Genomic DNA, 15,155 nt, shown 5'->3' with positions numbered 1-15,155 from the left:
ATATAAAAAAGAACTTGCATGCTGCTGTCAAAAAATTTGAAAAAGATTTTTGAAAAAAATCAAGAGACAAAAAAATCAATATCTAAACTATGTTCAGAGAAGGGACTAAGGTCTAAGTTAGATTGCTGACAAGCAGTTAGGGAGAGGCATGTATGGGTGCCAGAGGAATTAGCTCAGAGGAGGACCTATTGTGTTGAGGCTGGTGTGTTAGGAAAAATGTTTCAGAGAGACTTGATGTATCAATCTCAAATGTCTATTTTCCCTTCTAGACTTAAGCAATTTGAATTCAGGAACCATGTTTTGTGTGTCTCTGCACAGGGGCCATGCTAATCTTCTCTGTATTGTTACTATTTTAGTATATGTGCTGCCAAAGCCCAGAAACTATGTATTAAATTATTTTCTTATCTCTGGTACTTAAAAAAATGCCTACCACATAGTAGGTCCTCAATAGCTGTTGAATGAATAAACCACAGTGTGCACTTTAGATGGATTACTCTGATGGAAATCTGGAAAGGGAGAGGTTAGAGGCAGGTTTTTTTTTTTTTTAATGAGACTATTGCATAGTCTAAGTGAACAATAATAAAGTCATGAACTTTATGGAAAGAAAAGGACAAATTTAAGTTATTTAGGAGGCAGAATTAACAGGTCATGATGACTGCTTACATGTGAACGTTATAGCCAGCCTCCAGGATGGCCCCCTGTAATCTTTGTATTCCACTCTTGTGTAGTCCCTACCCACAGTGCATGAGGGTTGGCCTGTGAGAGGGACAGAAATTGGCAGAAATTATTATAGTTTACTTCTGAGGCTAGATTATAAAAGGTATTGTGACTTTCACCTTGCTTTTTTGGATCACTTGCTCTGAAGAAGTAATTCTATATTCTGAGGACATTCCAACAACCCCGTGGAGAAGTCCATGTAGAAAGGAACTGAGATTTACTGCCAATAGCCACTATCAACTTGCCAGGCATGGAATTAAGCCGTCCTGGAAATGGATTGTCCGGCCCTCGTCAAACATTCAGATGACGGCAGCCCTATTCAATATCAGGACCAAAAGCTCCTGAGACACTGGGAACTAGACAACTCAGCTAAGCAGAATTCCTGACACAAGGAAACTGTGAGATAATGAATGTCTATTGTTTTTTAAAAACTACTAAATTTTGATGTTAATTTGCTACATTTGTTATGCAGCCTAGATAACCAAACATGGGGGATGAAAGAGGAGAATGCAAAGACTACCAGCAAGGCTATAAATTGGAGTATGAAGTACTTGAAGAAGGAGCAGGTAAGGATTGGGATGGGGGAACATTGTGAGTTATTTTCAGGCCCTGTGTTCGTCTTGTCTGTAGGATTTCCAAAAGGATATATCCATAGGTAGTCTTTGCCCCTCGCTCTGGAAGGCGTACTCATCCTTGGATATTCAGTTCACACGTCACTTCTTTGAAAACTTCCTGTTTTGCTCAGGCAAAACCTAAATCTGAGCATTTATTTCACGTTATTGTGAAAGCAAACATAAATCACTTTGCATTGCAATTATCTATTTGCAGTTTGTTAGATGCTTGCTAAAATAATACTTTTGAGAAATTTGGTGTGTGTATCCATGACATATTTTCCCTTAGTACGGCCGTTCGAGCTTTTGGAGGGGACCGAACCCGCCACTGGAAGACCTGGAGCCACACCGTCAGCCCGGTTCCGAAGTGGAACTCCCACCTACACCTAGGTCTAGCTCCGCCCGTACCTGGGTTGGGCTTACCCGCTCCTTAGCTCCGCCTCCACCCAACCCCGATTGGCTGGAGGAGGAAATCGGCCCGACCAGTAGTCCCTTCTTGAAGGGGCGGAGCCGGGCTGCGTTCTGGTCTGGCCGACGCAGGCCGAACCGGGCCGAGGAGATCCGAGTGGGACCGAGGCGGGCAGCGCCACGGCCCGGAGCGGAGGTGGCAGGGCGCGCCCCACCCAGCGGCCCGGCGGAGCCAAAGATGCTGGCTTCTGCCACACCGCCCCTCCCGGGCTCCCAGCTGCCTCCGGCCTCGCCCTTCCCGCTGCTGCTGCTTGCGGTGCTGAGCGGCCCGGCATCCGGCCGCGTCCCCCGCTCGGTGCCCAGGACCTCGCTTCCTATCTCCGGTAAGGCGTGGGCGCCCTCGCCCTCAGCCCTTCGCGCGGCTCCCAGGCCCCGCCTGCAGGTGCCGGTACCCAGCTGCCTTCCTACGGACCCCGGCAGGCGCTCTGGGGCCCCTCGGCGCAGCGCACCGAGTCTCGCCTCCGCCCCGCCGGGCCGGGGCAGGACCCCCTACGCGGTGCGGCTCCCCCGCGTCGCGCTTCGGCTCCCGAGACACGCCCGGGCGGCTCCGGCTGCCCCTTGACCGCGGAAGGGTCAAGCCCCTCACCGTGCAGACGCGGCCACTGAGGCCTATGATGGGGTAGGGGCTTTCTGAGGTCGTCCATTTCGGAGTTCCCTCTTCCCGAACATACACCTGTGTCCCTCATGCCAGCTTGACGCCCATTCTTCTTCCAAACTCATTGGTCTTTCATTCTAGTCCAGCCATCCATCCTTCTCCATCTCAGCATTTGCATCTGCCCACTTCTCAAATCCGGTCCCTCCTTATCCTCATTTATACCTCCCTGCAAGCCTTTTGCCCTGCTGGCAGCCCTCCTGTCTCTAACACACTTCTCAGGCCTCTCACAGCTGACAGCAACTCCCATTCTCTTGATCCATGATCCATCGTAACCCTTGGCATTCCCTGCTCTCTCTACCCGTTCCCTGCATTGGATGTTGGGAAACTGTTCAGTGAATTGACTTAAAATTCTGTTTAAATGATTTTTAAAGTATTCCGAAGGGGGAGGGGGTTGGAAAAAGGAGATTTGGTCCTTTTAAAAGATGTGGAAGAAGCCAGGGGATGCCACAAGGTTAAAAATGGTTATTGGAGTGATTCACACTTAATAGGCTCTCAGCTGAGGTGGACACGGGCATGGCCACAGACCTTGTTTTCTTCTTACTGGACAGTGTTAGTGCCTTGTGCAGAGAAAACTAGTGAAGCTGAGAGGACAGCCTGTTGGCAAAACCTCACAAGTGGGTAATAGTAATGTAGAGGCTAAACTTCAGACTAGTGACATATTGGGTTGCTATGAATTAAGAAGACAAAGTTGTGGTCAGAGACTGGGGTTTGTTTGTGCTGAAGCAATAGCCACAAAAGAGAACTGAGGTTGCCTGGCTGGGTTGATAACCAGAAATGCAGAGAAGTCCAGATAGCAAGGTGAAACAGAGTTGGGGATATAAAGAGAGGTTGGGTGTTTAGGGCTTATGATGAGCATGAGAGAATAGGCAGGCACAGCATAGACATGAACATGGGTGTGGGAGGATGGGGTGGGAGGGGCTCTGTACATCAGCACATCTAGGAATGAATGGCTCATAGCCATTCTGTCTGACTTGATGGTAGCTGAGCAGATAAAGTAGGTAGAGTAGAGCTGTGTTGGTGCAGGGGTAGGGGCCCCAGAGTGAGCTAAGAAGGTAAATACATGCTAACTTATTTGTTATAATCTTTAAATAGAGTTCTGAATGATGCTATGAGGTTTAGATTTGGCCCAAATGAAGCACAAGTCTAAGTAGGGAAGAAAGGAACCGTTTGTGGAACACATAGTCCATGTCAGTTGCTTCCTCCTATGTTACCGCATTTTATTCTGTCAACAAGCCTGGTTGGTGGTGTTTACAAGATGAGGAAAGTGATGCTCAGGGCAAGTAACTTATTCAAGATCATACAGCTGGTAAGTGAAAGAGCCACATTTGAGCTTGGGCTGATCCATTTACAAAGCACATACTGTTGCCTACTCTTTACCTCTCTGGGTGGAAATAGGGTGGGATTGGGAAGGACAAGAGCAGTGGGAGAGATAGGAGATAGTCTCCTAAAGTGTTGGTGAAAAGAGTGAATCGTTTCCCTTCTAAGTGAAAAGAAGTTACTAGTAAGTAGGGATTTAAAAAAAGGAAATTTAGAAAGTACTTGTACCTTCTACAGTATTTTCAAGTTATGTATCATGTTGCCATGAATAGAGATTACAGACTTAATATTTATGCTGATATTTTAATAAAGTGTTCTATTTTTACAGAAAAAGCATATTTGACTGCCCTGTGTGCTAAGTATTCTGGCCTCATCAGTTCTCTCACTTTGTGGAGGTTAGGTGGTTGGCCTGTCAAAGCTCTGTTTTTCCCCCTCATGGCTGCTAAATAAATGGCACTTGGGAGAAAACAGAAATTGAGCCCTTTGGCTTTGCCCTTATGGACCCAACCCTTATGAAGCAATGGCTGGTATCACTCTCCTCTCTCACCTTCTCTTCCTGCCAGAGGCTGACTCCTATCTCACCCGGTTCAGCGTCCCTCAGACGTACAATTACTCTGTCCTCCTTGTGGATCCTGCTTCCCATACACTCTATGTCGGCACTCGGGACACAGTCTTCGCTTTATCCCTGCCCTTCTCAGGGGAGAGACCTCGCAGGGTGAGAGATGAAAGTGGGGAGGACCGCAGACCCCACAGCATGGGATTAGATACATGGTTTTATGGGATTGATGGTGGTGGGGGTGTTCATAATAACCAAATATGTACCAGTGGTGGTGGTAGGAGGGGGAGTGTTGGTGAAGATGAACAGATGAAGAATATTAACTTCATTATATTTCCTAAGGGTGATTGAAGGGGTGGTCATGGTGACTGGGGAGGCCATGAGGGAGGCTCATGTTGGGGAGGAGGTCATTTCTTTAGGGCAGTAGCTTTTAAACTTTTTTGACCACCCCTTAGTTAGAAATATACATTTTGACCTAGTAGAAGTATATATTGAAAGAACCCTTTCTTGAAACAGTATCTGTTCTCCTATATGTGATATATTCTGATATATTCTATTTCATTAAAAATAAAAGCAATTTATTTCATTACTGGTTAATGGGTGGAGACCTCCGGTTCGAAAAATAGTGCTCTGTTCAAAAAATAGTGCTCTGATCGGTGGTGATGGTCGGGTGGGGGTGGGAGGAGCTCTGAAGTTCTCAAATTGATGGAGGTTATGGGACTGTTTTACCTACCCTGACTTGGAAGGAATTTGGGAAGAATCTGGGGGAAACAGTTACTCCTCCTTTCTCAGATTGACTGGATGGTGCCTGAGGCCCACAGACAGAACTGTAGGAAGAAAGGCAAGAAGGAGGTAGGTGTGAATCTTGTCCCTGTCCTGAGTGTCAGTTGAAACCTAGTTCCAGCCCTAAGTCTGTGTCTGTCCCCTGCAGTGCTTCCATCCCAGTGGGCCCAGGCAGGGACTCTAACACCATGGCATCACCTGTCATCTCTGATCCAGAGCTGCATCTAACTGTCCTGACACTACCCTACCTTTCCTCGTACCTGCTGCTTCTGATTCTCTCTAATCATCTCTGACCCCCAGGACGAATGTCACAATTTTGTCCAGATTCTCGCCATTGCCAATGCCTCTCACCTCCTCACTTGTGGCACCTTCGCTTTTGATCCGAAGTGCGGGGTTATTGTGAGTGACAGGGGTGGGAGGATGGGAAGGGTTTTCTGTGAGTGACCCTGATGGGAGGCATGCTTAAGGCAACACTTGTGCATGATAAACATTGGGGGTGAGGGATGTCCTCACAGGGTGGAGCCTTTGTCTGCCATGGAAGGGGGGTAGGAAAGGGAGGAGGGGAGGGAGGTTGTCTGTAGAAGGTGAGGTATACGGAGTAAAGAGAGAAGAGGGATGGTGAAGGGAATTAGGGATAAGAGAGGATAAATCCAGGAGAGACTTTAGAGGTAACTCATGTTTCCTTTGCTCTGTGTATGTTTTGTCCAGGGAGCTGAGGTCCATTTCTTAATCAGCACAATCCATGCCTGCTTCTTCTTCCCATGGTGTGTGACTGTCTCTTACCCCCTTCTCCCACCTCTCCTGCCAACTTCATTCTGTGTGGGCTGCTACGTTCTGCTGTCATGGCTTCTGAGGTCACTGCCCACCAGTATAGTACTTGCCAGCCCCATACTCTGGATTTGGCCTTCGAAGTGGGCACTCTGTCAGTCACCTTTTCTTCTAGGTCCTGTTCATTGCTGCTGGAGCCCTGGGCATCTCCACCGTCACACTCAGGCAGGCTTGGGACATATATGTTCCTAGTTATGTTTAGGTTTGTCATGGTGTCTAGAGTTAATGGGGCTGGTAGCATCTCAGGAAGGTCTTAATGATTTTGAACCCTCAGCTTTTCCCATCAGCAATCCAATAGCCAGTCACTGGTCCTCTGCCAGCACATGCTTGTGACAAAAACCTAGGATGAGTTAAAAGCCTCCCATGTTCTTTGTATTCAGTGGCTTCCCTTTCTGCTCCAAGGAACAATAGGAGGACTGCAATGACTCCCTGTCCTGGCTCAGATCCTTAACTGTAGATTTTGACTTGATCCTTCTGCAAACTGTAGTAGTCCTTGCCACCTGGATCTCATCAGTGTGTCTATGTCCAAAGTTCTCCTTGTTGAAGACCATCCTCATATATCTGGTTTTGAATGCTATAATTGTATATGCTTAATCGCCCTGGTCAGTCCCTCCAGCTGCCCCTGGGGTTGGTTGGGATTTAGTCGAGTCCTTTTCACGATGTGGATAGAAGACTCTCCACCAGGGTGTGGATAGCTTCCTCATCTTCGGAAGGTTTCCAGTTTGCGGTGGTATTGAAAACCTCTATATCCTATCAAGTGATATTGAGGGTATAGTTTCCTTACAGTTCTCACAAAGCTTGGAAAGTAGTGGTGGAACTGCCATTGCCCTGTAGGTCTTTTTCCTATAGGGAAAATGGTTCCATGGGGAACCCATGGGTGTGAATTCCAGTGCCACGGCTTGTAGACAACATGATCACTTCAAGTTAGTCTCCTAGGGCCTTCTGTTCTTCCTTGGCTATCTAAGGGGACCCTAATGGCTGCTAGATTCTAAATATCTAGGCATAAAATATTCTGTATATCCTGTCAGGATTGGTGTGACTTGGGTCGTCATCCACTTCTGAGAGAAATCAGCAACCAGAATGAAGCCAGGGGTCTACTTCTGTGCAAAGAACCGTCCTTTGGTCAAGGCTTGTTTGTAGGAGACTATAGGGCACAGCCCCCTTACCCCAAAATTAGCTGTGTTAACTCTTCAAGCCGTTATATTAAGACTCCCCTCTAGACTTCCTGAATGCTCTCTTTTACCTTTACTGTTTTATCCTGCTGCCTGGCAACTCCTGTATGCTTAAGCAAGTTCTTGCTTTAGCTTTAGTGTCAAACCTCTCATGTCTCAGACTGCTGACTTTGAGACCATGTGTAACTATTATGTAAGAGCTTTGACTAGCTGATCCAGACACAACAACCCACTCAGAGTTGATTGCTCAGAGAAATGGAGGTTTTTACAAAACAAAATTCAAGCACTGGACCTACCAGCTCTGACAATGTGGAGTGCTACCATTCAGTGATAGCTCATTGGACATTGGAGGAGAATATTTTAGTTTGCTTTGTTGAGGGAATTCTAGCAGTTAACAGAGAAAAATGCTAGACTTAACAATAGCAATGACAAGACTTCCCAGTTGAAGGTATACTCTGTCCCAGGTGTGGTACTAAATACTTGACATTCAAGATTGAATTTAGTTCTAAGCACCATACCGTGATATTAAGTATTATTTATATCCATTTTATAAGCAAGGAAATGGAAGCTCCAAAAAATTAGGTACCATGTCTAATATTAGATAGCTGGCAGAGGCAGAGCCAAGATTTAAATCCAGCTATGTCTGATTCTGCTCCACTACCCTGTCCCTCTAGTCCAGCATGCACCACAGAAAGACCTTATGTGGCTTCAATGTCCTGTGACATTTGTCCTGTTTCATGTAACAGGAACTATCTTTACTTTTATTTTTTTCCCCCTCTTTGGCCAAGAAGAGTACAAGACAGATAAAGGACCTTCCCCAGGTGGTCCTTTATCTGTCTTGTACCCTATTTGGCCAAAACCAAAGGATGTGGAGATTCCACCCCTACAACTCAGTGAGAACCTTCCTGCCTAACTCTGTCTTTCAGCTGGAGGGACTTGCCTTTGCTACAACTGATGATACAATGAAGACTCTCAACATTCAGACTGAGACTGTAGTGGAGTGGCCTTGTCCCCCTTCAGACCCTAATTAAATGTCACTTTGACAAGACAGTAATCATAACCTGTCTAGTTAATGCCTAACTTGCTTAAATATTATAAACCTAGATAATACAATGGTGCTGTTTGAGGAAACTAGATGAGGACTCATTTTGACATACTGAGTTTTAAGGGGCTGATAGGCCATCTCTGTGAGGAAGCCCAGCAGCCAAGGGCAGACATGGACCAGAGATTGGAAGGCATCAGACTTTCAGAGAATTTGGGGAATAATTTGCATAGAAAGTCTAGCTGGAAGTATAAGAATGAATGAGGTCATTTAAGTATATGTGACAAGGACTAAGGATTGATCCTTACACAGTTAGGGGCTAGAAAGGAAAATAGAAGCAACCAAAGGAGATAGAGAAGCAACTGTTAGGGGGAGGAGGGTAGACTTCTAAGAGAATCAAGACAGGATATTTGAAGGAGGGAGTAAGTAAAAAATATCAGATGCTGCATAAAGGTTAGGAGGATGAGCACTGAGAAAAGAGTCCTAGCTGAAATGTAAGGGAGTAGTCTTAGGCACGGGGATGGGAAAGTGTGATTTGTTTTTTGGAAATAATAGGCCATCTGGGTTTGGTCAGAGGAAAGTATTCATTTTGAGCAGTATTAGGAAGTAATTTGGGCTAATGGGTTTATATTCTAGGCAATGGTGAGTCATTTTGTCATTCTCTTGCTTAAAAATTTATCAAGGCAGTGACTGATATTGTAGGAATATTAATCTGCGGTGGATATGAGAGTAAACTAGGAGCAAAGCTAGGTAGTATGGAGAGAAGGCGGTTGCTGCTGTAGTTGAGATGAGAGGTAAGAAGAGCCACCGTAGAATGTATTATTAACCTTTGTCCACAGTGCCCAGACATCTTGGCACCCTCTTGCTGAGCTGTCATCCATCTCTTTTCTCAAGCTAGATTGCTCCCACTGCCACACAGATGAGATGCTTGTGCCTTTGTGGGGCCCTTCATTCCAGAAGACTGTCTTGACCCAGTGTTCCCTTTTTGGGAACCTCAGATCACATCTAATTTTAATGGGACTTATTCAAGGCTCTTTTGGTAAAACAAAACCTTACTTACTAACTATAGCCAATAGATGAGCCATCAGAATGGGCCTGTAGTATTTTTATACTCAGGGGATATAGAACTATTTTGCTATTCCAACTACCATTGATGTAATCAGGCTCCAGCAACACTACATACCTTCCCTAGTGAACTAGAGGTATTGTGTCTGGCTCTTCTAAGCCATAACTTTGATTCCTGACCAGCCAGACTTAACTTCCCTGCCAGTTTCCGGTTGAAGTCATCCCTGGTTTTCGTTTTTAAATGTTATCTTGAAGGCTGTCTTCATGCTGGATGCTCAGGTAAGATAACTCCTGGCTGGCCCTGGTGGACTCCTACATCTCTTGCCTCGTGTCCAGATTGGGTCTGCTATAGTCCCTGAATGAAGAAGGCAGTTACTTGCCAAATCAGTGAATTCTGTCTTGAGTTTCAGGTCTTCATTGACTTTGCAGATTCCCTTCTTCCTTTCTATGTATCCTTGACTCTGGTCCTGTCTTTTGTCCTTGGGGTAGGAGTAGGGGGAGGATGGCCCTTCTCTCTCAGCCCCAGGACTTGAGATGGTCTCATATCGTCCTGCACTCTTCTTTATCCTTCCTAAGAGCTCTAGTCCTCAGCAGACCTGCTTTCTTCCCTTCATTGTCCTTGTCCTGTCACATGGTCCCCAGTCAGTTGCAAACCCTAGCATTTCAGAGGAAGGATCTGCCTCTTGGCCTCTTAGTGTCTTCTAGGGCCATCTGCGGTGTTTTGTCACCAGGGCATGTGGGTATTGGTACCAGGGGAATGGAGGAATAAACTGATGTAAAGGGGGATGGCAGAGAGGGTAAATGCTGGAATGGGTGGGGGAATCAGGAATAGCAGACTGGGAGCTCGGGTTGGTAGCGGGTGAGTGGGAGATGAATGGAAATTGGGCTTTTCCTTCATCTGACCATCTTTGTAATTCTCACCATGAGCCTTTCTGTGACCCTAAACCAATTGCCCCCTTCTGGTCTATAGGATGTGTCCAGTTTCCAGCAGGTTGAAAGACTTGAGAATGGCCGGGGGAAATGTCCTTTTGAGCCAGCTCAGCGGTCAGCAGCTGTAATGGCTGGTGAGTGGGGAGAGCCCAGCCCTCTGGCTCCTTGCTGTAATTGCCTCCTCCCCCCCACTGCTGTTAGAATTTCTGTGTCCTTTCTTTCCTTTCCTTGCAATGTCTATCATTCCCATGTCTCTTTCTAGCCTTTTCTTTTCTCCCCACTGTGCCTGTGTCCTCTTGCTTTTTCCCAGATTCTGCCCCTGGGTTTTCTCTCGAGTACGTATCCTCTGCACTGTGAATGTGAGTGTTTGCTCTGTTAACCTTGTTTTCTTTTCTCATGGTGCTCCCCCCCACCCCTGTTTATAAGAGGAATCTACTACAGTGCATATTGTAATAGATTTAGGAGAAGTATAAAGAAGAACCTAAGAAGCCTTGTAGAATAGCATTGTCCAAAGTACTTTGCAGGACAGTAGAAATGTGCTATGTCTGTGCTGTCTAAAACGATAGCTGCTAGCTGCATGTGGCTCTTGAGCCCTTGAATAATGTGACTAGTTTGACTGAAGGGAGGAATTTTAGTGTCTGATGTCTGCCACACCTCTAAAGTATCAGACGACAACTGCCAATATTGCAGGATATTTCTTTCTAGCTTTTTAATTATATGTGTGTGTGCATTTGCATTTATATTCGGGCACTTAAATTTTGCTGGGCAGCTCTTTGTTGCTCAGAGAAATCCATCATCAGTAATGACTTAAATAAATTCCTGCTGTTACTTCCTTTGACCAAGCTGTATACAGTTCAAGTGTGCAGGGGTTCAGTCACTGTTGATGCCTACATCGTTTTTTGGAGAATGACTATGTAATTCTTTAGTGGCCACAAAGTGAATTGTTTGTATGCTATGTAGCCTATATTCTAGGTCAGACCACCTCATGCACACCCTTCAAATTCAGTGAGAATCCAGCCATTTTCTTACAATAGTGTACAAAAACAGGTTAATAGAAATTTTATGTGTGCATAGATTGTGGGCTTTTAAATGTCATGCCACATGGATTTAGTTTTGAATTTTGTCATGTAACTTTATATCATAGGCATTTTCTGTATGATTTAAAATTTTTTTGTGAAGAAAAATTTTAACAACCTGTTGCTACCCATCCTGTGAGCATACTATAATTTAATTAAGCAATCCCAAATCACTGATATAAGTTTGATTTCCAAATTTAATTTACCTCAAAGTTTTTGATAGTCCCCATCACACTGTAATGAATGTTTTTGTGCATTAATTTTTATTCTCATTTTAGATTGTGTCAAGATTCCTGGAAATAGATTACTATTTCAAAGGGTGTGAACATTTTATGGCTCATTATTTGTCGCTAATTGAGTTTTTAGAAAGAGTGTTCCAGTTTACACTCTAAATCAGCTGGAATGAGAGTGTTTTGTTTTCTTCTCAAATAAATTTTACTAGAATGATATTGTCATTTTGAAAGATCTTTGCTAACTTGAGGCTAAAAATGGCACCTTGTGGGATCCCTGGGTGGCGCAGCGGTTTGGCGCCTGCCTTTGGCCCGGGGCGCGATCCTGGAGACCCGGGATCGAGTCCCACGTCGGGCTCCCGGTGCATGGAGCCTGCTTCTCCCTCTGCCTGTGTCTCTGCCTCTCTCTCTCTGTGACTATTATAAATAAATAAAAATTAAAAAAAAAATGGCACCTTGTTTTAATTTGTATTTGTATTTTTTTTTTTAAAGATCTTATTTATTTATTTAAGAGCAAGAGAGAGAGAAAGAACAAGCTGGGGGCAAGGGCAGAGGAAGAGGGAGAAGCAGACTCCCCGCTGAGCAGGGAGCCCAGGACCCTGGGATCATGACCTGAGCCAAAGGCAGACACTTAACCAACCGAGCCACCCAGGCACCCCTAATTTGCATTTCTGTGAATATTAGTGGAATTAAACATTCTTCATATTTTTAGTACTTATTTTTATTTCTTTTTTGGTAAATCTTCTGCTCATATTCTTGGGCCAATTATCAGGTAGGCTATGTGTTTCAATCTATATCTTTTCCTTTGTGGTTACATTTGTTTTTAAACTAAATCCTTTTTTAGTTATAAAGCAGATAAAAATTTTTCTTCTTATAAAATTTCCCCCCAAATGTTTAACTCTTTGATCTGTTTGGAACTTACTTTGATGCATGGCATGAGATGGAGATCTAAATTAATTTTCCCAATTAACTAATCAGTTGACTTAGTAGCATTCATTGTATTGCTTTCCCTTTCTTCACTGATATTTGTTGTGAGCTTTATCATAAAATTAATTTTTACCCATTCTTTTGGACTACATTTTAGGAAAAACAGAATTTGGGACACAAGCTCTAACAGTGAAATTTTTTTTTTCTTATGCATGGCTTTATAGGAAATGTCTTAAAAGCTAGCTATACAAATTAAATCATTCTTAGTCATAGAGTGAATGACACCCCTTTTCTGAAAAGTAATAAAATGACAAAAGTTTTTGAAAATGAACATAAGTCTAAATCTAGTAAATACATAATTTGTCCTTTTATCATCCATCGGCAATTGAAATTGACAAGACCTTGTTTATAGTCATATATGTTTGCATAAAAACAGTTTAGTCAATAGTTTTCTTGGCTTTTTATCAAAGGTCTTTGGCAAAACTCTGAGCCAGTTGTTGGGTCATTAAGAAAGATTTATCAGTTTTAGCAGTTGTCTCTTGAGTCTATATAATTTTTTATCAACAAAATGACTTCTCAATTATATCAGTCTAAGGTAATTGATTAACACACTTTCTTTGTTTCAAGCAGTAATCTTTACATTCAACCTTCTGTATGTAATCTCTCTGTGGTCCAGTCAGCAAGTGAATTCACATTAGCATGTGGTTTAAGAACACAAATTTCACAAATAAGATCATCGTATAACAAAGAACATTTTCAAAAAGGAAAAAGGGTTTCAAGTCTTTTTTTTTCGGATAATAAAATTCAAGTTGCCTTTCAGCTGATAATTGATGGAAATGATAAGTCACTTTCTAACAGATTAGAATGGCTAGCTTCTCCATGTTTCTTCGATCCAAATCATAGTCAATACCAATATTACATGTTTTCCTCTGAAGTTCGTACTTTAAAGGGCTATAATTTAAATTTCTTTACACTTGACATAAGTGCCAGTATTCACTGGCATTTTCAATGTTGATTACTCTGCTGCCCCTTTGTTTTGAAAATAGCAGCATAGAAAAGAGTGACAACATTATGTAAGAACTAGGACCTAAATTCCCAGTTAGGATCTGTAAAAATGTCCGTAAGGATAATAGAGGTATGTTGAAATAAAAAGAAGAACTTTTAGTAATGAAAATAATATTAGAATGTAATAGCAGGAGCATTTCTAGTTTTAAATTATAAAAATTAGTGTGCATTGTGGATAATTGAGAAAATATAGAAATATATAATGAAGGAAGTGAAAAGTTTATTGTAATTCAGTAATCAGTGTTTTTATTTTTGAGTCTTGTCTTCTACTGTGTCTGTGTGATATTATCATGCATATTGGAATTATCATGAATATTTTACTTAATATTATATACTGAAATTTTCTCAGAATTAATTATTCAAAACATGATTTTTAGTGATTCCATACTCTTCCATCACTTGAATGTAGCACAGTCCTATTTCCATATAATTATACATTCAAAATGTAAAATAAATTATTGCTTTCATAAATATTGCCACAGAGGAAATCCTTTCACATAAATGTTTATGCAAATCCTTTACACAAATCTAATTAATTGCGTATGAGTCAATCCAGAAAGTAGAATCGCTGGGCCAAAGGGTGTTAAGGTTTTTATGGTACTTGGTGGATTTGGCCAAATTGCCCTCCAGTTAGTCTTGCCAGTATTGACCAGAGGCTCTCTTTCATTGCACCCTTTGTCAGTCCCAAGTAATATACTTAATAAATACACAGTGACCACCTCCAGAGCCCAATATTATATATTTTTGCTTGCATCTCAATTAATGAGGTCAAACAGCTTTCCATGTGTTTATTGGTACTTGCATTTATTTAGGAAAAAGCCTCAGAAATCTTGTCTTCAAATATGACATTTATTTATGTTGCACATAGATAAAATTAAATTTTTCTCAGTGTCTGTTTTTATACTATTCTAACCTGGAAAAATGCAAATATTTTGACAGTAATGTTCACAATAGCCTAAGAACAGTGGCAGTTCTGTCTGTCTCCTTTGGAAGGTCTTAGTTGTCTTTTTTTTTTTTTTTTAAGATTTTATTTATTCATTCATGAGAGACACAGAGAGAGAGAGGCAGAGACACAGGCAGAGGGAGAAGCAGGCTCCACACAGGGAGCTCGATGTGGGACTCAATCCCGGGACTCCAGGATCACGCCCTGGAAGGCGCTAAACCGCTGAGCCACTCAGGGATCCCAGAAGGTCTTAGTCTTCTACTCGTCCTTTCAACATTGGGGTTCCCTGGGCCCCCTCTCAAGGTCCTGTTCTCTTCTCATCCTATGTGGTTGTGATTTCAACCAGCCTCCCTGATTCTGTTTCCACTGCATCCTGATACCTCCCAGACATTATCTGGAGCTACAGACCACATATGCAACTGCCTTCCAGACATCTCCACATAGATGTCCCAAAGAGATCTCAAAATAAGCATGTCCCAAATTGAATTCATCCTCACTCACCTCCCCCAAAACCTGTTCCACCACCTATGTCCCCTCCTCTGAGTACTGTTACCCTCCCAAGTACCACAGCTGGAGACAGCAGTCGGTCATCCTTTGGCTCTGCTTATCACATCCTATAATGAATAGGACTTTTATGGAGAAGAGCAGAAGGAGGGAGTATTTGCTTTTTCTCTTTGGGAATCTGTACTATGTTTTATCATCTCTGATCTCATTGCATCTTGCGATTACTGCATCTGCCAAGAAGCACTGCAAATGTTCCAGATAGGGTG

The 15,155-nt window shown here is 43.2% G+C and overlaps 1 protein-coding gene and 1 non-coding gene across 7 annotated transcripts in view; one reads left to right on the top strand and one right to left on the bottom strand.

Annotated features, from left to right (window-relative positions):
• SEMA4F (ssemaphorin 4F) overlaps positions 1 to 15,155 on the top strand; it is a 31,365-nt gene that overhangs the window by 2,870 nt on the left and 13,340 nt on the right. For 2 of the 6 annotated variants that reach the window (XM_025453679.2, XM_025453677.2), the window contains exons 2-7: positions 1,190 to 1,283; positions 1,618 to 2,119; positions 4,332 to 4,483; positions 5,117 to 5,176; positions 5,408 to 5,506; positions 10,185 to 10,278. In XM_025453679.2, coding sequence (XP_025309464.1) covers positions 1,212 to 1,283; positions 1,618 to 2,119; positions 4,332 to 4,483; positions 5,117 to 5,176; positions 5,408 to 5,506; positions 10,185 to 10,278 — 979 coding nt within the window. In that variant the 5' untranslated portion in view covers positions 1,190 to 1,211. The remainder of the gene's footprint in view (positions 1 to 1,189; positions 1,284 to 1,617; positions 2,120 to 4,331; positions 4,484 to 5,116; positions 5,177 to 5,407; positions 5,507 to 10,184; positions 10,279 to 15,155) is intronic. The other 4 variants (XM_025453681.2, XM_025453678.2, XM_049095384.1 and 1 more) reach the window with 4 other exon arrangements.
• On the bottom strand, positions 274 to 376 carry LOC112665187 (U6 spliceosomal RNA). Its single transcript, XR_003140276.1, has one exon. It is a non-coding gene; the product is annotated as a U6 spliceosomal RNA (small nuclear RNA).

This window comes from Canis lupus, chromosome 17, assembly GCF_003254725.2.
Source record: "Canis lupus dingo isolate Sandy chromosome 17, ASM325472v2, whole genome shotgun sequence".
Taxonomy (NCBI): Eukaryota; Metazoa; Chordata; class Mammalia; order Carnivora; family Canidae; genus Canis; species Canis lupus.
The sequence above is the reverse complement of the archived record's forward strand: the minus strand, read 5'-3'. Positions and strand labels throughout refer to the sequence as shown.